Source organism: Monodelphis domestica, chromosome 6 (assembly GCF_027887165.1).
Source record: "Monodelphis domestica isolate mMonDom1 chromosome 6, mMonDom1.pri, whole genome shotgun sequence".
Classification (NCBI taxonomy): Eukaryota; Metazoa; Chordata; class Mammalia; order Didelphimorphia; family Didelphidae; genus Monodelphis; species Monodelphis domestica.
The window spans coordinates 103,905,056-103,927,824 of NC_077232.1; the positions used below are offsets into that span (position 1 = coordinate 103,905,056).

General features: G+C 32.7%; 1 protein-coding gene across 4 annotated transcripts in view; it reads left to right on the forward strand.

Annotated features, from left to right (window-relative positions):
• SLIT2 (slit guidance ligand 2) overlaps positions 1-22,769 on the forward strand; it is a 392,002-nt gene that overhangs the window by 200,192 nt on the left and 169,041 nt on the right. For all 4 annotated transcript variants that reach the window (XM_007496674.3, XM_001368444.5, XM_056802468.1 and 1 more), the window contains exon 5: positions 12,763-12,834. In XM_007496674.3, coding sequence (XP_007496736.1) covers positions 12,763-12,834 — 72 coding nt within the window. The remainder of the gene's footprint in view (positions 1-12,762; positions 12,835-22,769) is intronic.

Below are 22,769 nucleotides of genomic sequence, written 5' to 3' on the forward strand. Positions count from 1 at the left end.
GGTCTAAGGCAGTTCACAAGGACTTAGGATAAAAAAAAATGCTATTTACATCCGAAGAAAGAACTGTTTCAGTCTTAAGCACAGATTAAAGCATGTTTTTTTTTACTTTATTTTTCTTGTTTTTGTTTTTTGCAATATGGCTGACATGAAACACTGTTTTGAATTATTTTACATGTATAATTGTTATCACCTTTCTTTCCTTCCCAGGGTTTGGGCAAGGGGTAGGAGAGAAGTAAAGAATTCAGAATTCAAATTAAAAATATTAAAAATAAATAATATTTTAAAAATATAATGTCCATGGGATTCACATATTTAATATTTAAAATTTAATTAAAGGTTAAAAAATAAGTAATTATCAAGTACAACCTGAACACTATAAAACCTTCTCAGTGAGCTCCCTTCTAGTTCAAGAGATGGATGGTCCTAGAAAAACAATGTGGATAAAAGACATTGTAGAACCTAAAATACAATTGGGCAAGTAGCTTATTCAATTAGTGTATATACACCTATACACTTGTACCCACACACCTCTCTCTCAAAACATATACATACATATATGTGTATATATCTTTGTGTAAATATATATATATGTATATATGTATGTATTTCATCAGGTATTTCAGATGGACAATGAATACAGTCCCAAATAGAGAAGTAATAGCAGACCAAGCTAAGCTGAGTTGCATTTACAGAATTCCATAGTCAACATGTGTCTTGTTACAAAAGCCTATCTCATTGGCACCCATTTACCTAGGGATGTTTTTTGGTTGTGAATCAAGAAGCAAAATAAGTAACCTTAAGTATAATTATGAGACACAGATCAGGAAATTGTGTTCCAGAGTTGTGACTAGTCAAAGATCACTTCTGTAATTATCAGGAGAAACAGGATTTTAAACTAACTCCACATCTTGTATTTCATCTATTATGCCGTACTGTTTTACAGAAACTGCTGCTTATTTTTATCAATATGTGCAAACCAAATCTCTTGTATGTTATTATCTATAATATCTTTCACATGAAAACCATGGCTTTGGGGAGAAATAGGGCTGCTAATTCTATTCTGGTCTTCAGTATTTTATAGAGACAGCAAAGCTTAGTGGATAGAGGGCTGGCTTTCGTCTCAGCAAAATTCATATTCAAAACCTACCTTAGACACTTGGTAGGTTTCTCATTATAGGCAAGCTACTTTACTGCTTTGTATAGCAGGCATTTCCCGAAGACATTATATTTGAAATTCCCTGTATTGATGAGATAATAGAATCTTTCCTTGTCTAGTATTTTTTCAAGTCTAGCGAGTTTTTAGCATCCCCGTTTCCTAAGGGACATTGCAAGTGTGATACTTTTCAAAATCTATGAAAACAGCTTAGCCAGATGCAGGAACCCAAGGGCCATAATGATTGATCCTAGAACTTATGTTTAAGTAAGTGATTATTGTGGACTAATCCTCTGGTTCTATTAATTCATTTAGAAGTAATTATGGAAATGTTGGGATGTAAAAATAATTGGTAGCATGTCATTGTGGAAAGCACAGAAGACTTGAAGGAAAGAACTTCTAAACAAACAAGTCATAATTACTACTATGTATCCATAGTACAAAGAGTTCTCCTTTGTTTTTGTGATACTGGTCAGTTTGATACATGCTGGGTAAACAGTATCATTGTTCTTCTTAAAGTTAAGCCCATGGTTTTTAGATATACTTCTTAATTTCTTGTTCTCCTTAATCTTATACATATCTTCCACTAATGAATTCACTTGAATCTTATAGAACTATGGGCAAATGAATGAGAAGGTCCATGATAACCAAGCCAGTGGGATTGATCCATTAGGTCTGCTCCTTAACCAGGCATTTAAAGTCTTTCAGAAACATTCTGGTTACTACATAGATTTCCAGTTATTTTTAAACCTTTATTATTGTTTAAAATTTTAATTATATTTAATGCATTTTAAATTATAGTTTAAATTCTATTTAAATCCTTATTTTCCATCTTAGTAACATCTCTTAAGAAGTTCAAGTGCTAGACCAACAGTCTCAAGTGACTTCCTGAGGGTCACATATCTAGAAAGGGTCTCATGATAGATTTGAACCTAGATTCTCCTAACTCCATGCCTAGTCCTTTATCTACTATCCCACCTGACTGTCTCTCCAGTATTATTTCATATCACAAACTATCTGCTCATTGTTCTCTGTACTTTCCATTCCATCTTCTATTTCCTTTCCTTGCCACAAGTTTGAGATATACCATTTAAGTCACTATGTCAATAAACATATATTAATTTGTTACATATTATTATGTAATTGTCTCTTGGCATTTCAGCTTGTAGATCATTCATTTCCCAATGGAAACCAGAAGGTACATAGCCTGGAAAATAGAACATCATAAATGTCTTTTAATTGCATGTTTAGGACTCTTAACTTTTGTACAGTGAATATTCATTCTGTTTTGTGACCTTAGTACACAATTTACTTTTATTATGATATATGTTCATTATAATATATGTTCAGAATGATATTTAGAACATTCTCCATTATTCAGAACTGAGTTATCTTACATTTTTCTTTTTTAACTTAGAAATCCACTGTTAGCTTTTCCAACTCAGTTGTTTTTGCTTTTATTTCTCTATTTTCTCTTGAACTAAAAAATTCTAAAATTTAAACTTCCACCCAAAAAGGAAACTTTATCTAATTGAATTTTTACCCTTTGTTTGATGACAAGGATTGTGAAGAGTATTAAGTTATACATTAGTTGGTATAATGGTAGGTTGGATTTTGTTGTTGTTTCATATAAGTGGAGGCAAAGTATGGCTTAGTGAGTAGAGTTAGCCCTACCACTTTTTAAAATTTTTTATGGATTAATTAAGAAAATTTTTCCATGGTTACATGATTTATGTTCTTTCCCTCCTCTCTTCCCACCCCTCCCATAGCCAACTTGCAATTGGTTTTATATGTGTCATTGATCAAGACCTATTTCCATATTATTGATATTTACAATAGAGTGATCATTTAGAGTCTACATCCCCAATCATATTCCCATCGACCCATGTGATCAAGTATTTCTTTTTCTTTCTACTCCATATTTCTATTTCTGGATGTGATAGCATTCTTTCTCTTAAGTCCCTCAGAATTGGCCTGGATCTTTGCATTGCTGCTAATAGAGAAGGCCATAACATTCGACTGTATCACAGTGTATCAGTCTCTGTGTATAAGGTTCTCCTGGTTCTGCTCCTTTCACTCTGCATCAATTCCTGGAGGTCATTCCAGTTCACATAGAATTCCTCCAGTTCATTATTCATTTTAGCACAATAGTATTCCATTACCAACAGATACCACAATTTATTTATCCATTCCCCAATCAAAGGGCATCCCTTCACTTTCCAATTTTTTTTGCCACCACAAAGAATGCAGCTATAGCCCTAGTACTTTGAAGACGTGGGTTCAAGTCATTCCTCTGACACACAATGGACATATGACCCCAGAGAAATCTCTTAACTTTTCAATAGTACAAACAGTTCTCTGAGACCATATGAAATGATGTTGTCTTATCTTGAGAGAGGAATCTTCCTCACTCAGGGGTTCTCTAATATTAACAAAATTGCTAGTCATGTCTTTATCCTAACTCTTCATATTCATGGATAGCAAATTAATAAATAAGGCATAATGATTTAGTTGAATGTTTTGTTAACTAATTAAAGTGTTTGTCATTTGTACATATATATGTGATGATGTTCAGTGAAGATATAAGATGTCACTGGACTAGACCTGAGCATAACATACTCATGTGGCATGAATTGTTTTTCTTTTTTTAGCACAAAGTATCAATCATGACACTTTTTAAGAAATTGGTTTAAGGACACATTTTCTTTATAAAAAGAAAATTTAAATCTCATTAATATTGTTATACAACTCTGCATCCTTAATTCAATGAAAAGAGATAAGTAGACAATTGCTAGTGAGGCAATGACAAGATATTGCCCATTTTCATTTTGTAATAGTCCCAAAGTGGAACTTGAGATCATTTTCATCTGGCATAGTTTATATTTAACATGAAAATACATGCCCTATCATATTCTATTAACCTATTTCCCCATTCATTATATCAATAAAAATGTCTATTTTTTGGTTTTAAAGAAAAAAATCTTCCAAGAAAGGAAAGGAAACAAAACTCCATTTATCTCACTCTCTCCCATTTCTTTACAATTCCATCCCAGTCCTGCATTGAAATCCTGAAATACTTCTCTGATTCTGTTGTTCTGCTAAAATCCTATAACTGTACTCAATAATTGTAAATGCACTAACAATAAGTCATTCTTTCTCTTAGATTGACCCTTGCATTTCACTAATATGTGAACCCAAAGTTGCTTCAGTCCCTAAATGCAGCTCTTAGGAGTTTAAATCCTTGAATTCAATTATTCCAATAAAGATTTATTCTCCATTTACATATCTATAGAGAGATTTAATAAATGAAAATTTATAAGGCAAACTGCACATTGTATCATAATGGGAAATAATAGCTTTTACAAGACTGCCTTTCAAATTTTCCATCTACATTCACATTTACACTTTTTTTCCCTTTTAAAATCAGGGCACATTACTCATTACCCATTACCCAGTACTTTCCTCAGTAGTTTCCGAAGTAGTCAATGGCCATACAGATTTATGATATTCCTGGTCAGATTCTGAAGGAGGTTAAACCATGGAGGAAAATAAAATTACCAGTAATTAAATTTACAAGCAGTTTTGCCATCTAAAACAAATTTATTGCCTCAAAGTGAAAGATAGTTTATACTCACACAGAGAGAACAGATCCATCCTTACATGATATAGGTATTATACATTGCTATTTCAATTTATATAATTAAAATGATATCATTATGCAGTAAGGTTAATGGTACACTCAACTGGAAACCATACATAGTGGGTAATAAAATAGCCGCATTGCAGTATTGGCTCCTTTTGTTAAAAGCTGCTGTCGACTATCAGAAGCTTTTGTAAGTTTTACTGCTTCTTTTTCTTTAAGTTAAGCGTGAAACTAAGAAAGGACCAATAACAAGATTATGGTCTTGACAGTGTTTTGCTGGTCAACATAAAATGTGAAGAGGTAGTCTGTAGGAGAAACATAGCTGATAGAGATTCCTTTTTATATTTTCCCAGTAGTTCTGCTGTATATAAAACATTTTAGGAAATAAACCTTTTCCTGTGGACTTATAAAAGGATGTGGTAGATCTTGAAACTATTAAATTAGATTATTTCCTTTTAGTTTTCCATAATATATTATACATTGCATTTATAGTCTCTTTATAGATTTATGTGAATTCATATATATATATGTATATATATATAGCATTAAATGTGGCACATAGCATATAATTTGTATGTGCTTATTAAAATGTGCCAATTTATTTTCATTTTGTTGTGCCACATTCAACGTAAATCAAAAGCTGTTCCTGTTTTTTATATTAGTCCTAAGATGCCCATTCTATGTTGTAGAAAAGTTTCAGTTTTATGAAAGAAGTAAAATTATGATAGGGATTATACAATTCAAAAACTAATTGATTTGACCCAAAATAGTCTCAGTAACCTGAGGGGCTGTTGTTTCTTAAAAGATCAGAGAATGCCTAAAACACTTGACTAGTTCTCCATGATTGTGGTCTAATCATTTGGCTTCTACAATATTAGGAATCACTAAACAGAAAACAAATGAGTTACAGGAGCCCTTGGGGCACACTGAATCAACTGTATATCAGCTAAGGTCATTATTGATTTGAATATGGTTATATAGTAGCCTATGGGTGAGAATTTTTTCATATTTGGAATCTTTTCAGACTGAGTTTTCCTGTGAAAGAAGTAACAAAAAATGAAAGCAGATTTGTGGCAATGTCTATGCTGTAGACAATATATTAAGAAATAGTGAAATGGATTAAGAACAGAATATATTTCTCAGAGCAGTGAGTCTTAGACTGGGTCCACAATAATGGATGTCATTCCAATGGGAGAGAATATTGTGTCCACAGACACAAAAATGGAAATGAACACTTTGTAAATATGAGTTGGCAGTAGAACAGGACATAAAGGAATCCAAAGGAATATGTCTTATATATTCATTCTCTGTTCTTTGTCATTTCTTACTTGAACATTTAAAAAAAATAAACACATTTTGGGATTTAAAAAAAATTCTTGTTGAAGATTATATTGTTCTATTCAGGACTCCTGCCTGATTCTCTCTTCAAATGAAGTAATGAATAGGGAAAAAATGAGCATTTTAATGTGCCAAACACAGTGCCAAGCACAGGGAATGAAGACAGGAAAATGGCAAGAGAAATGGTCCTTCATTCTTTATTGTAAATTTTATTAATAAAACCATATATGTTTCTGAGGTTGGATTGTCCAACATATGCAAGGAATTTTGTGACAAGAACTTTCTTTTCTGGGTCTTCAAGAACTATAGTTGCTTGAGGGGCAATGGCTGTAGTACACATAGACACTCTTGACAAGTTGGATCTCTCTAGAGAGGCTAATCCCAGCCTGGAGGGTGCTGCTACTGCCAGACAATCAGCACACAAGGATTAAGGAGCTGTGGTGATGGATTTGGTGCTCTGACACTGTGATCCTCGTTTCTGTCCCTCCAGAACTCTTGCTTCTTCTGCTAAATCACTTGCTGCCCATAGGTGGAAATTGGTTGGTGGTTGATATGTTTAGCAAGAACGGAGGAAACAGGACATCTAGGTGGCTCAGTAGATAGAGAGCCAAGTATGAAGACCAGAGATCCTGAATTCAAATTTCGTCCCCAGACACTTGCTGATTTAGGTCTTCAAGGAAGTAATAGAGGTCTCTTTTTGCCAAGTAGCCAATATTGACCCCATGTCACAGAAATGGAAATGAAAAATGATAGCTTTAATTTCCAATTAAAAATATTGATAATAAGAGCAAATGATTTTCATAAACTAGGTTTCTAGTGCCATTGAGTTCACAGTATCAGTCCTCCCCTCAAAAAAAAAACACTAAAAATCTGAAATCTCCCCAAAATGACCAGTAGAGTATTAGGCAGGCATGAGAGTGTTCCAAACATGCTTAGTGGTTAATATTAAAGCAGAGTTTTATCGTTCTTTGAGTGTGGTTCCAGATTGCTCTCCAGAATGGTTGTATCCACTCTCATTTCCATCAATAGTATATTAATATCCCAGTTTTCCCACATCCCCACCAACATTTATCATTTTCCATTTTGGTCACATTAGTCAAACTGATAGGTATGAGGTGTTATCTCAGAATTGTTTTAATTTGCATTTTGCTAAGAGCAATTTGGAGCATTTTTTCATATGACTATATGTTTAATTTCATTTGAGAATTGCATGTTTATATCCTTTGATCATTACTTAATTGTGGAATGCTTTATATTCTTATAAATCTGACTCCATTCTCTATATATTTGAGAAATAAGGCCTTTGTCACAAACACTTGTCATAAAATTTCCCCCAATTTCTTGTTTCCTTCTAGTCTTCATTGCATTGGTTTTATTGTGCAAATTTTTTTAAATTTAACATAATTAAATTATCTATTTCATTTTTATAATGTTCTCTATGTTTTATTTGATCATAAATTATTCCCTTATTTATAAATCTGATAGGTAAACTTTACTATATTTCCCTACTATCTCCCTTTGTTTTTAATTCAAGTATCCATTTTGACTTTCTCTTGGTGTGTGGTGTGAGTTGTTACTCTATGCTAAATTTCTGCCATATTGTTTTTCCAATTTTCCCAGCAGTTTTTGTCAGAAAGTGAGTTCTTCCCCCAACACCTTGGATCTTTGGGTTTATTGAAGATTAAGTTACTTTGGTCATTAACTACAATATGTTGATTTCTTAACCTATTCCATTGATTCACTATCCTATTTCTTAACCAGTACCAAATTATTTTGATAATTGTCATTTTATAGTATAATTTGAAATCTGGTATGTCTAGGCTTAGTTTTGGCATATTTTTCATTAATTCCCTTGATATTTTTTACCTTTTGTTCCACATGACTTTTGTTATTATTTTTCTAGCTCTGTCAAATAATTTTTGGTCTCTTGATTTGTATAGCACTGAATAGGTAAATCGTTTTAAGTAGGATTGTTATTTTTGTCATATTGGCTCCAATAACCACAAACAATTATTATTTTCCAATCATTTAGGTCTGATTTTATGTGTGTAAAAAATGTTTTGTAATTGGGTTCCTATAGTTGCTAGGTTTATTATGGTAAGTATATTTCCTAGGTTATTTTATATTGTTTAAAGTTATTTTAAATGGAATTTCAATTTTTCCATTTCTTTCTATTGAATTTCTTTGGTGGCAAATAGAATGCTAATGAGTTATGTGGATTTATTTTCTAACCTGCAACTTTGCTAAAGTTGTTAATTATGTCTATTAGTTTTTTGGTTGACTCTCTGGAATCTTCTATGTATACCATCATTAATCTTCAGAGTGATAGTTTTGTTACCTCATAGTCTACTCTAAATCCTCCAACTTCTTTTTCTGCCCTTATTGTCATAGTGAATAATTCTAGTACCATATCAAATAGTGTTGGTGATAATAGACATCCTTGCTTCACCCCTGATCTTCCTGTGAAGGGGTCTACTTTGTCCTCATTACTGATATGCGTCGCTGATGATTTTAGATGATCTTTGTCATTTTGAAGAAAGTTCCTTTTATCCCAGTGTTTTCTTATGCTTTTATAAGGAATGGTTATTGTATTACATTAAAAATATTTTCTTCATCAAATGAGATAATCACATGGTTTCTGTTGTTTTTGTTATTTATATGTCAAATTATGCTTATAGTTTTCCTAATTTTGAGCCTTCCTTCCATTCTTGGTATAAAACCCACCTTGTGGTGTCTGATTCTTGTGATATGACAATTAAGTCTAGAAGGGACTTTAAAGAGGCAACTTAAGGCAATGGGCCAAAGCACTGTGCTTTGAATTAAAGCTCAGACACACACCAGCTGTGTATTAATGGACAAATCATTGCCTTTCTGAGCTGTCATTTCCTCATCTATATGAAGGAGTTAATAAAGTTATGAAGAAAACACTTTGGAAATCATAAAATACAATATATAAATGTCATCTGCAGCACTAAAGACCCTCATTACCACTTGTTGAATGATTGAAATATTTTCCTAACTAGTTTTCCTGCTTTTATCCTCTTCACTTGGACAGGTTAACGTTATTTAAGTTATTATTAATAAAAAAAAGAAGTCACGGTCTTGTTCAAGACTCTTCAAAATCTCCTCATTACCTATTCAATAAAACCAAATCTTGTTACCCTGGCAGTCAGGAATCACTGTCATTTAACTCTCCCAAATATGAAATATAACACAGGCCAACTGGACTGATGGCCATCCCTTCTGAATGTCCAGCATTTTCCTTTGACTTATGACTCTCCCTATTCCTGGAATGCCCTGTTTGCACATCTCTTTTTTGATACCTTACTCACACTTGAAAACCCAGATTAAATGCCACATTCTCCTTGAAGTCCCCCTTCATCCTCTTAGTAAGATATTATTTTTCCCAAGTGGTATCTCCTTTACTAGACAGTATTTTTCTTATTTATGTATTGTGTTATGTTTTTAGTATTGCTATTTATCTACTACATTGAAAGTTCTATTTGGATAATAATAAATAATATTTATCTCTATATTTCCTCTATGGCTGAGCACAATGTCTTGTTCTTACCAGATTCTTAATTAACAGTTGTTGAAAATAAATATTCTACATGAATATCTTACCTTTGCAGCTAGCTTATAAGCTTTTCAGAGATAGAGGCTGGGTCTCATACTTTATATATATATATATATATATATATATATATATATTATATATATATATGTGTGTGTGTGTGTGTGTGTGTGTGTGTGTGTGTGCGCGCGCGCACACAGTGATTATTAGTTCCATGCCTTCCAGGTATCAGGTATCCCATAAATATTTGTGAATTTGTGACTGTTTTTATATGTTTCACTCAAATAAATACATTTATACCAAAATAATTTGTTTTGTCTTTTGCAAAATGTTTTGATTGGAGCATTAAAATTTAAGCTGGGTTTTAAAAAAAATTAAATACTTGGTAATAAGGAAAAAAACAAATAGGCCATTCTGAAATGCTTGAGAGAATACTTGGCAAACTTATGTATTCCTCCAATTGAATTTAAACCACTCTCTGGCTTTTTTCTTTAATAGTTTCTGTTATTCATACTCATTAATCCTATTTCAGTTAAGGGTGCCATCATTCTAGTTGCTCACATTTATAATCTTAGTCATTCTTGATTTTTTTCTCCTAACTCTATATCCATTCAGTAGATACATATTATTAATTCTCTTTACATAACATAATAACCTCATTAATATGCTGAAAATCAAGAGAGGAACAATTTCATAGAATCATAAGAAATTCGAGCAGAAAGGAATTTTTCATACCATCTACCTCAACCTCCCAGTACATGTAGAAATTTTGTTTATAATATCCTTTAAAAAAACAAACCAACATTGCCTTATATCTTAGAATCAATACTGTGTATTGGTTTCAAGGTAGAAGAGTGGTAAACCTAGGCACTGGGAATTAAGTGCCTTGCCCAAGGTCACATAAATAAGAATCTGAGATTAGATTTGAACCGAGGAACTCCCATCTCTAAGCCTGGTTCCCAATCCATTCAGCCACCTAGCTGCACTCTACAATATCCTTTTGAAGTCATAACTCTTTTTTTAAATGTCACAGACCCCTTCATAGTCTGGTAAAGGCTGTAGACTACTTCTCACAATAATGTTTTTAAAGAATTTAAGGAAAAATACTACATTTTGGTTAGACATTAGTGAAGGTAGAGATGCTAATTTCCCCATATGAGTTCACAGAAGTTTAACTGTTGATCCTCGAGATTTGGAAAACTCACTCACTAAGCAATCTATTCTAGTTTGGACAGTTAGAACTGATATTTATTTATGTATAAAGCTATAATCTCTTTCCCCCAATTTCTACTCCTTTATTGTAGTTCTGTCCTTTAGAGACACAAAGAATAAATCTAATCACTTTCCTATATGATTATCTATTACATATATGAGGACAACTTTCCTCTCTTACTTGAATCTTCTATTTTCTTGGTTAGTTTATATTTATGAAAATTTTAATTAAATAGTTTTAGGTACATAAAGCATTATTGCCTTCAAGTACTTATAGTAATGACTAACTTGGAATAGGCTTGCAGAACTCTATTCAAGTGTTATTAATATTTAGTTCTGTTACTTTTTATTTCATCTTTTTGTTCTGACATTGTCATTTAAAAAGAATATGAGATTCCTATTTTAATGACCCACATTGAAAAATGTTACTACTTGCAAACTACTTTCCTCACCACAACTCCTGTAGGTAGGCTATGGAAGCATCATTGTACCTCTTTAATTCATGAGGAAACAATCCCTCCAAGATTCAGGACTTTTGCATAGGATCTCATAGTTCTTAAATACCCAAGGCATCATTTGAACCCAGGTGTCCTCACTCATAGTCTAATTTTATTGTTGGTTGGTTTTTTTGTTGTTGTTCTTCAGCTGTGTCCAATTCTTCATCACCCTATGGAATCTAGCATACCAGGTTCTTCTATCTTCTACTTTCTTTCAAAATCAGCCCAAGTTCTCTGAATTAATGTCTTGAAGTATTGACTGATTTTGATCACCTTGCTCTACAAGGGACTCTCAAAAGTCTTCTCCAGCACCACAACCTAAAAGCATCAGTTCTGAGGGACTCAACTTTCCTTGTAATCCAACTATTACAACCATGCATTGCTACTGGAAAAAAACATTGCTTTGACTATACAGACCTTTGATGATACACCTTTTTATGCTATTCTGTCCCTAGTGTATTATTTAACTATGGCATTATATTACTTCACATAAAGAGTGAAAAACTTTAGATGAGCTCATGTAGAAACATGTGTCTCAATAATAATGATAGACTTCATAGGATAAGAATGATTTTTACTAATCTCTCTTTCAGTCTGGAAGAGCTATTTTACTTTATTCAAATGGAATTTGTTTCTCAATTAGAATGAAATGTAAATATAGGTATTCTGTGTTTGTAGTTATAACAGAATTTTTAAAGGAAGGTTTTAAATCAGTTCATTGTTAATATTTCATGCATAGGCGTTGGATTTATTGTCAGCTAGTGCTGTCGTGTTCCATTTCCAAGATTACTTAAAGTTCTATGAAAATTTAATCACACTGCATAGGTTTAATCTGTTTTTCCCCTTCTTCAAAGATTAGTTAAACTGAAGTGTCTGGGTGTGTGTGTGTGAGCATGTCTGTGTGTGTGAGAGTAGTCTGATAGATAGCTCAATGAAATTGAAGAAACACTAAATATCTAAGCCTGAGAATAACTTGAAATTGAGTTATTTAGCTTCTTAGAAATTTTTAAAGGAATCATTTTATTACACTGTCTCAGATAAAAAGAAAATATATCTTCTATTGAATTATGGAATTAGAAAGTACTCCAAGGCCACTGAAGTGCACATTTTTTTCATTCTTTTATTGGAATTTTAAAAATCTACATTAGGTTATTGGATTTTATGCTTCTTAGGGAAAAGTAATATATTTTATCATCCTTCTTTGTAGATGATAGCCATTCTTTCCATGTTGAAATGGATATTTGATATTGTGGAATTTTTTCTGATATTTTTATTTCATAAGATTTTAAAAGTGCCTATATGTAAAAGCCCTATCTTATATTTTTCTTTTTGCTTTTGTTTTTAGTGATCTTAGTGAAAATCAGATTCAAGCAATTCCAAGGAAGGCTTTTCGTGGTGCAGTTGATATTAAAAACCTGTAAGTACATTCTTAAAAAATTTTGTGTTGGGTTTTCTTTTTTTTATATAGAATTGTGTGAAAACCATGTTGCAAGTAATATATACTACAACTGTCTAATGAATTCCACTATATTCTGATATTTTAGGGAATGGGTAACTGAGAATTCTTTGTAATATGGTTCTACAAGTTCTTAGGAATAATGCACCATACAGAAGAGGAGATATTCAATTGTTATTAATTACCAAAATGTTTCTTAAAATCTTAGAAATAATGTTATGAAATCTATAGTGTAACTTTTATTTTAAAATGTTACTAAAGCTGTATTTTCTTCCCTTTTTCTTTCATCCAAGATTAAAATCCACTTGCTCAGTTGGTTATAGGTGTTCATTAGAAAGGAAGAGTATAAAATATTCTTTCTGGTCAGAGTGGATAACAGATTACTTTTAAAGATTTGTGTTACCTGGAGCTTTCAGTGATCATTTTCATTAAATCTTATATGTTTAAGGAAGAGTCCACCTGAGCACATTTACATTTTTGTAAAAATATTTTTCATACCTTACTTTTTTTGTATCTTTCATGGGAAAACAAATTAATGCCATGCTTTTTTTAAAGGACTTTATCAGGCTTTTTCTTTGCCTTGATAAATCTTTAATCCAACAGCTTATGTATAAAGTGTTTCTTTTAAGTGCTCAGAGTTCCTGAAGTGTGTAGTTTTTTTTTTTTATGGTTTAAGATAACTTAGTGACAAGCCAAGTATTTCTAAATGGATATCTTTTAAAAAATTTAAAGATTTTGTTATACCATAAAAGTGATTTTGTTTTATCTCTAGTAGATGTTAGAAAATAAAAAGAAATATTCCTAGATTTTTACAGCATTTTGGAGAATAAATAGAAAATATTTTAAAAATCTTTTTGAGAATACCAAGACTAATTTTTCTTATCTGGTTTTAAAATTATATTATATTGGCAATCTATTTTTAAAGAATTAAGTAATATAAAAATTTTTCATGAAGAACAATTTTCTTCTTTTTCTCCAATTCAGGTAATAAGGTGTGCTTTTCAAAATAAAATATCTATTTCTGGTGCTGCATTTAATAAAAATATATTCATCTACTATTTCAGAGATTGCAAAACAGTTTTATTTTTACTACAACCATGTTAAATAGGAAATGAAAGTATTATTCCCCTATACAGAAAAGCAAACTGATTTTCAGAGAGATTAAATTGACTTATCTTTGATAATATAACTAAGAGATTAGCATCAAGCCTCAATCTTCAGATTCTTTTTCTGAATTTTGTGATCTTAGTTTAAGGGCCAGTGGGCAATCCATTATAATACCTTGACTCTCACTGGTTTTCATGAAGACCTAGTTCCTAGGATTCTTTCACCATATGGGTACACGTTATATTTTCTAATATTTTTTTAAACTGAAAACATAGACTTCAAAGTATGTTGAAGATGTTTAGAACTTTGGACCCATTGTCCATTTTGTCTCTCTTGTTCTACTTATTACATCTTCCTGTGTATTTTTGCTCTTTGTACATTTTTCTAATCCCTCCCCCTATTATTCACTCTTCAAAGGAAGATGTTAAATCTAAATCATTTTAGTATCTCCTATAGCACCCAACACAATGTCTTGCTCAGTTCAGGCATCCAATAAATATTTGTTGAATCCAATTACATGAAATGTTAAAGGAAGAAAATATGTTATATAGTAGCCTTTATTGAGTCATATAGGAAAAAATATATGAATCAATGCAAGGAGGGATATACTTGAAATTCAGACAAATTGGTTAATTTCCTGGTCCTGATATATACTTGGGATAATAATTTACTCTGAGTAGCAGTGTTTTAATCTATGAAATAGGGATTATACTACTTGTGTTTGCATGAATCATGTCATAATGGATATTTTGAAGAAAAGTTTTTGTAAATATTGTCAATTTAAATGCAAATTATTTTAATTATAAACATTACCATTATCTTAGCCTTTCTTAGAAAGTAAGCAAATGAAAGGGGAAATATTCTTTACAAAGTGATTGACAATTGCATTTATAAAAAAGGTGAGTATTACAATACTTTGGAGAAAGTCTGAGAGATATGCAGAAAAATTCTGTTATATATCTCATATAATTTTATATTATTACATATAGATAAATAATACATATTTTATATATAATCTATTATATCAACCTAGAATGGGATATATACATATATGTAGGTGTATGTATATATAATTATGTATGTGAGTATGTATACATATGTGTATGTGAATATATTTTCATATATACATATATTATATATAAAATACACACATATGTATGTGAGTCATACCTTGTTATTATTTGGGAAATAGTCATCAGAAACTACAATGGAGTATACATGGAAAACTGATTGAACTCTTCAAAAATTACTCCTGAATTATCTAAAATCAATGAATGCAAAGTATTGGGATGCACAAAGAAGAGTAATACAACTTCTGCTCTCAAGGAACTCAAATTCTAATAAGAGGAAACAACCCATATGGGAGGTTTCATTTTCCTGCCTATTCTTACAATGGGTCAATAGTTGGTTTGGTGAAAGTAGGGATGGTGAGACCCTTCTCTTTATGGGTTGTTGTTCTTAAAAATGGATCCTTGACTAGAAAGAGGACCTGGTTTGAAGGACCCTATGCTTCTTGGAGCTCTTGATCTTTGGGTCCCAACTATCTACATCAGGGTCTGAGTTGTTGTTATTTCGCTTGTCTGACTCTTTTTGACCTGTTCAGGGATTTCTTGGTCAAAGTATTATAGGGGTTTGCCATTTCCTTCTCCAGCTCATTTTATAGATGATGAAATTGAGGTTAGCAGAGTTCAATGGTTTGCCCAAGGTGACATAACTAATAAATACCTGAACCTGGACTTAACTCAGGTCCTCTTGATTTTAGGGTCAGCACTCTATCTACTGGGCCACCTTAGTTGTCTGGGGTCTGAGAAGAGATGACAGGGATAGAAGGTCCATTAAAAAAACAAACTTTTCCTTCCTTCTTAAAATCAATACTGCATATTGGTTCTAAGGCAGAAGAGTGGAAAGGGCTAGGCAATGAGGGTTAAATGACTTGTCCAGGGTCACACAGCTGGGAAGTGCCTGAGGCTAGTTTTGAACCTAGGACCTCCCATCTATAGGTCTGGCTCGCAATCCACTGAGCTAGCTAGCTGCCCCCTTGGTCCATTTTCCATAGGAGTTTAAATTTAGTCAACCAGTAATCATAATCATTAGGTTTTCCTGGCACTCTAGAATGTAGAACAGTAGTTGTTTTATTTTTGTTTCTCTACTTTGTACATAAAATCTCTATTAGTAATATATGTTCACATAAAAATAAGCAAAATATGGAAGTTCACTATTGAAACTGTGCAAATAGATATCTGATACACCTGAACTACATTTACACAGCATCCTTTTAAGTTATGTCCTCACTTTGAGTCCTGACTTTTGGGAGATAAATTTTGCTGAAACCCACAATCCAGGACTTTGGGGACCTTTGCTTTGATAAAGCACTGCAGGTTTGGGTCTCAGGATCTATGTTCTGCTCACTCAGCTGAAGTAATCCCTTTCTCACTTTGTTATTATTAAATCCTATAAAATTAAATACTTAAAATATTCATTTTTACTCTTGCATAACCATCTGTATTATTATTGTCCCATCTATGTTAAGCCATGATCCTATCCCTTCTTTGAGCTTACCTTTTTCCTCACAATTATTTTGTGCTGTTATTTTTTCTTTTAAGTAACTTAAAGCATTTAGCTGTATTATAAAATATATAATCAGGTTCATTTTATTTAGTAGGATGTCAATAAATACATAAACCAAAATGTGTCCACACCCTGAAGATTACCCTCTAGCTTTATAAATACAAACAAATCATTCCTTAAACTAGATTACACTTTTTATTTCATTCTCTTATGAAACAAAATATGCAAAAAATTAACTTCCAGAGCAAATTAATAAGAAATACTTCCAATTTATATGTATTATTTGTTTATAATAGGTGTTACCAGTTTGTTAATTAATTCGGTCATTATGGTTATTTGAAGAATAGAATTTTTAATAAAAATTTCACTCTTGCATAAAATGAGGGGCATGTGTATTTAAGTTCACATAAATTCTATATAGCTTAAGCCCTAAGTAATAATGGATATCTTCTCTTAAATAACACTTTATGCTATGGTTTAATCATAATCTTATGCATATGGCTATCCTTTGCATGAGTTCTGTCAATACATATGACATTCTGTAAACCATCTATAGATAAACTGGAAGTCTTTTACTCTTTCATGGATGCTTTTTCAATATCTTGTTATTATTTCTTGATGACAACTTTTTCACTATTACTTACATGGAACTCATTTTGGTAAAGTGTTTCAGAATGATTAACTATTTTATAATTTCTGAGATTCCGGTTGTTGTTGATTCCCAGTTGTATAGTGACACTGGAGAATATTGATGTTTTTGAAGTTATGTTTGTAACATGTTGAATTTATTATATACGTAAGACTAAGTATATGTAATGTGATATAAAATCCTCTTTTTTTTCTTTTATGCTTTGCATATGGAAAACTGTATGTTCACTAGTATTGGTCAAGTTCAGGTTAAAAAAAATTTAATGATACATTTGATTATTGAAATCAAAGTAAATTCCTTAAGTGTAATTTAGTGAAGTCTTCTATTGAATTCTTAACCAAAATCATTGTCTATCTGCAATAGCTTTCTGCATGTATGTACTGATCAGCTAATTAAATAATCTGCCTAGCTATCTTGCACTTTTTTTTGTGCTATGTGGATTACTCAACCAATATCCTTTCAATGACTTTGGATATCTTACTGGAGACTCCATAGAAATCTAAGGCTCAACATAATCAGCTTAATGTCACATAGAGAACTATCTTACAAGTATTCTTGTTCCATTTGGCTTTTATCTGAACATTTTCCATAACTATGGGAAATAATTTTTGGAGCATTTGTCTCCTGATTAGGTGCCATATTTGGTATTGACAATCAGAGCATCATTAGACAAAGTGGTTAAACTGATTAATGGGTTATTCAATTTTAGCATATAATTTAGTATCAGATGCCTTTTTCAAAGAGAACCTTGAGAACTTTGTTTTGTTCTAGTTAATCTTTTTTTTTGTTTGTTTTTCATAATCGATAAGTAATGGACACAGTAGGGTCAAAGACATGCTTCACAAGTGTAACCACATATCATGTAAAGATAATTACCACTGATTTTTTACTTTTGGAAAAGTGAAGGATAAAAGGAAAAAATGGTAATGCTCTCCCTTAGTATATACCAGAACACCCACCTCAATCTTTATTTGGGTTGATGAGTAATAAGTTTTATTCTTGGGATATTACAAATACCAGTGATGGCACACAGAGTGCTTTCTGTGGGCATGTAGCCTCTCTCCCCTTCCCCCCCACCCCATTTTATCACTAGAAAGGCAGAAGGAGAGCTAGAGCTAGAAGCAGAGCTGCTTCCTTCCCCCCTCCCCACCATACCTGATGATATTATTTCATATCATCCACCTCTCTGCCCAGAAGCCCAATGGGAAGGCATGGAGGTAAGGTGGGTAGCTCATAGGTGGCAGAGCTGGAGGGGAGCAGAGCTCTGGGGCCACTCCCCTCCCCTTCTCTACACTCACTAATGACATTCCTCACTTCATCTGCCCCTCTGCCCAGCAACTCAATGGGAGTGATTTCTCCTTCCCCTGTGTGGGGAGGGGGAGGTGGCATGTTGCACTTCGGGGGAGGGGCACAGCACTCAGTCTGAGGGGATGGGATATGGGTAGTGCCTGGCACTCCATCTCTAAAAGGTTCACCTTCCCTGCTATATACAGTTCTCTAGATTCTGGCAGTTTAATATTTTTCAAGAATAATATATACTTTTTACAAAAAATATTATAAGGATGAGAAGCAGGATACATATGAATCAGTTGCTACTGACATCTTCTTTGACTTGCCTTTTTAGGATAATAATAACTTCCATGATATCTTCTCTTTTCCATATTAAAAATGCTGATTCTTTCAGTGGATCATAATACATCATGGTTTTCAGCCTCCTCACAACCATGTTCACTTTTCTCATTGGGAATTTTATGTTTTCCAATAATAAAATATTTCCCTGATGGCATCATTGTACTTTAAAATCTTTATCAATGTGCTTAACATCTATTTATTTGAAGAATTCTTAAGGAAGGAAGAAATAAAAGGTGGCAAGTACCAGACAAATCATACCACCACCACTGTTTTTCATGTATCAAATGAGATAGCCCAGGACCCTAAACTTAACCCTGGAATCTTAAAAGTTCTTCTTAGCCTACTGACCCTTCTTCCATTTCATTCAGGAAAGTCACATAGGGGAATAACCTCTATGGAAAAGGGGATCACTGTTCTTCCTACTATCAATACTGATTGGTAATCAAATACCATTGACAGACAGACAATTTCAAGAGCCCTGGGAATTGCAGAATCCACCAGACCACTGACCTTGCTTTCAGACCAAGAAGCAGGGGAAAATTTATGTGAACTGATGCAAAATGAAGTAAGAAGAACCAAGAACATGACATACACAATAAATTCAACTACATGAGTGGAAAGACCACAAAAAGCAAAATTGAAAATGTGTAAATAAAATGATCCAACCTGGCCACACATAGATAAGAATTTAAATGTATTTTATTTACTTCTTTAAAGATTTGAGTTTTGAAACATTGGTTTTGCTGAAATACCTTTTTTTCCTTTAAAAACATTTCACTATTAGGGATAGTTTTCTGGAGGTAAGAAGGAAATGGGCGTATATGCAAATAAAGAAGTGAAAGCAAAAGATATCAATACAGTTAAACAATCAAGTAAATAGCATGTCAGGCCACCAATTAACAAAACCAAAAAGAAAAGTAGGAATAGAGGTGGCATATGCCATTTGGGTCAAGGCACTCACACTATGCCACTCTAACTAGCTTTTCTCTCAGTCCTCAAGAGAGACAATGTAGGATGCAGAGTCCAAAACCCTATAGAAAGTCATTGCCTTCTAGACCACTGATGCTTCTTCTAGTAAAGAACCCATAGTCATTATAGAAAAAGCAGCCTTTCTGGAGTTAGGACCTGAAATATGTCTATATAGAGATACAATCTCACTTCTTCAGAAGCCCTGGCTACTAAAGATCTCCAAAATAAAAATCTTATCACCAAAGTCCTTGTTGCCATCAGATGGTTCAATTTCAAATTTTCAGTAAAAAAAAAATTAAGGTAAATAAGATGCATTATCATCTGCTTTCCTGCTGCACTAAACCATTCTGAATGATTTATAGTTGAAACTGTATAGAAATAAATATATATGTAGATAGATAGATATAGATATATACATGTAAAAACACATGGTATCTTTCTGCCTGCCTGTCTATCATCTCCCTCTGTTAACATATGAACTCCTTCAGAAAAGAGACTATCTGATCTTTACTGTTATTATCCCCAGTATTTAACTAAATCTTTGCACATAGTAAGTACCTGATAATTGCTCCTTCAATTAATTTTTGTTTGTTCTAATAAGTATTGACCAATGTTTTCTCCTCAGATAATTTTATGATTAGCTCAGCTCATTTATGACATCAGAAAGGTAAATCTCTTATGCATAGTCTAATGTTGATAGTTGTCAGTGATCCCAGTCCTTCTGACAGTCTTAGCTCCTGTGAAGTGTATACTCAGGTTCCTGATTGGGAATATTAGCGAAGAGGAGAGGAACAGATAAACTCCAGTCAAGAGGCTGATGCCTCTTTCACAATATCTTTGACAACAGCCCAAAAGATGACAACCAAGGGCTTCCTGGTGATATGAGATTCTTTGATGAGCCACAAATCAATCTAGAGTCTGTGGTTCTGATTTTGAACACTTGCCATCAAAATTATGAAGACACTGAGACTTAGAGACATAAAATAATTTCCCCAAGCTAACTCAAGTGACATTTTGGTACAAATATTATTCCTTATAATGGTCAGAACTATATAAGGCCCTTTTAATATTGAGAAAGTTGTCTGCTTAGTGTTGGATTGAACTTAGTTATCCTTCAGTAGCAAGGGAGTTAAAGACTTCAGAAATGACAGTTTCCAGAAAAGTAATAATTTATATGGGGAGCTTATCCATGGTCCCATGATTTCCTTGGTAGCTATAGCTCCTTTCTCTTTTTTTTTTGTTTTGATGCCTTACTCAATCCAAATGACTATATTTCCTATACTATTATATCATTCAGAGTAGAATTTAGGAGATATTTTTCTTTCTTGGCAAAGTAAGTTTTATAAAATGATTATCAAGATTTTTATTTGCCCTAGTGTAAATTATATCTTTTAAAAATTCCAACCATATCTTGACTCTTTTTTAAAAGATCTAGGATTAGGATTCATCCAGTGTTCTTTGACCAATATCTTTTATACTTTGCAAACATTTTAATAACCTTTAGTAGTCCCTTTAAGGTTGCTGAAATTTCTAACATGTCTTATTAACTCCTATGTTATCTCTGAGTTGCATATATATATATATGTATATATATATATATACACAAATTAAATGACCAGCAATTTTTAAGCTTATTGTAAGATGATTGCCTTATGAAATAAGTACTGTTTACCTCTGATAAATGAGTTTATTAACTGATTATTTATTTAACATTTTGAAGTCTAGTCAATTCTGTCTGTATAATGCATATATCCTCTACTTTGTTTCTTTCTACCATCATTCTAGCCAATTTTTACCTCTTGTTGAGCACAGGCCAGTTTAATATATTTGAACAGAACTGGAGGATTGAAATATCTTGGAAATAGCATGGAAAGGAGGCTCATTTTAAATATGCCTCTCAATGAACACAGTAAAAACAATAATGTATGGTGATCAACAGTGAATGACTTAACTATTATCAATAAAGCCAAGAGTTCCAGGACAACTCTAAGAGATTCATGACAAAAAGAGGATATCCTCCACCATAAAAGGAACAGATGGAGTCCAAATGCAAGTTGAAACAAGCCATTCTTTACTTATTTCCTCCATGCATTTTTCCCTAGTGTAAGTAATAGGTGTCTTCTTTCACAACTCAACAAAAATGGAAATATGTATTATATGATAATATAAGGAATATAAGGAAGGAGGGGAAAGTAGAGAGAGAAGATGGATTGCAAAATATCAGAAAATGAATATTAAGAAATTGCACTGACATGTAATCTGGAAAAAATTATTTTTAAATGCCTCCAAAGTATCAGAAGAAGCAAAAGTGAAGGGAGGATTTGAAGGAATCTGTTTGGTGTGCAGGGAGTGGGGGAAAGAAAGAAAAATAGAGGGACTGATTGGAAAAAGTACCATCATTATAGAATTAGAATAATTAGATTCAGATCTCATCTCTGTTATTATCAATGTGATTTAGGTTAAGTCACTTAAACTCTATTTGCAACCTGAGGGTATAGATGTTTCCTAAAATACCTTCCAATTCTACACACATGATGTATATTTCTATCAGAGGTAGTTCCTAGTCTTCCTGTCCCCTGAATATTTCATCTTTTTTCATCTTCTTAAATAAAACCTTCCACACCTGGTAAGGGACAGCAATTTTAGAAATCCTCCCCCTTGTGGAACCTGAGAAAAATTCAAATGGAGAGAGAAGATTAAAGGAAACTTCAGAGCAGAATCAAGCTACTTCCCCCTTTATCTAAAGTCCCATGGAAGCATACACCTATGCATGGAAACCAGAATCATGACTTTTCCATGTCTGGTGTAGTGCCAGATTCTCTGGATGAACTTAGATAAAACAGGGGCAGGCAATGGTCTTTCTTTTCATGACTAACCACCCTCCCCAAACCACCCCTACTTCAATTTACTAATCCACAAAGGAGTGGTAAAAGGATACTGAAAAGAATTGGAAATCTGAGTTACAAATTGT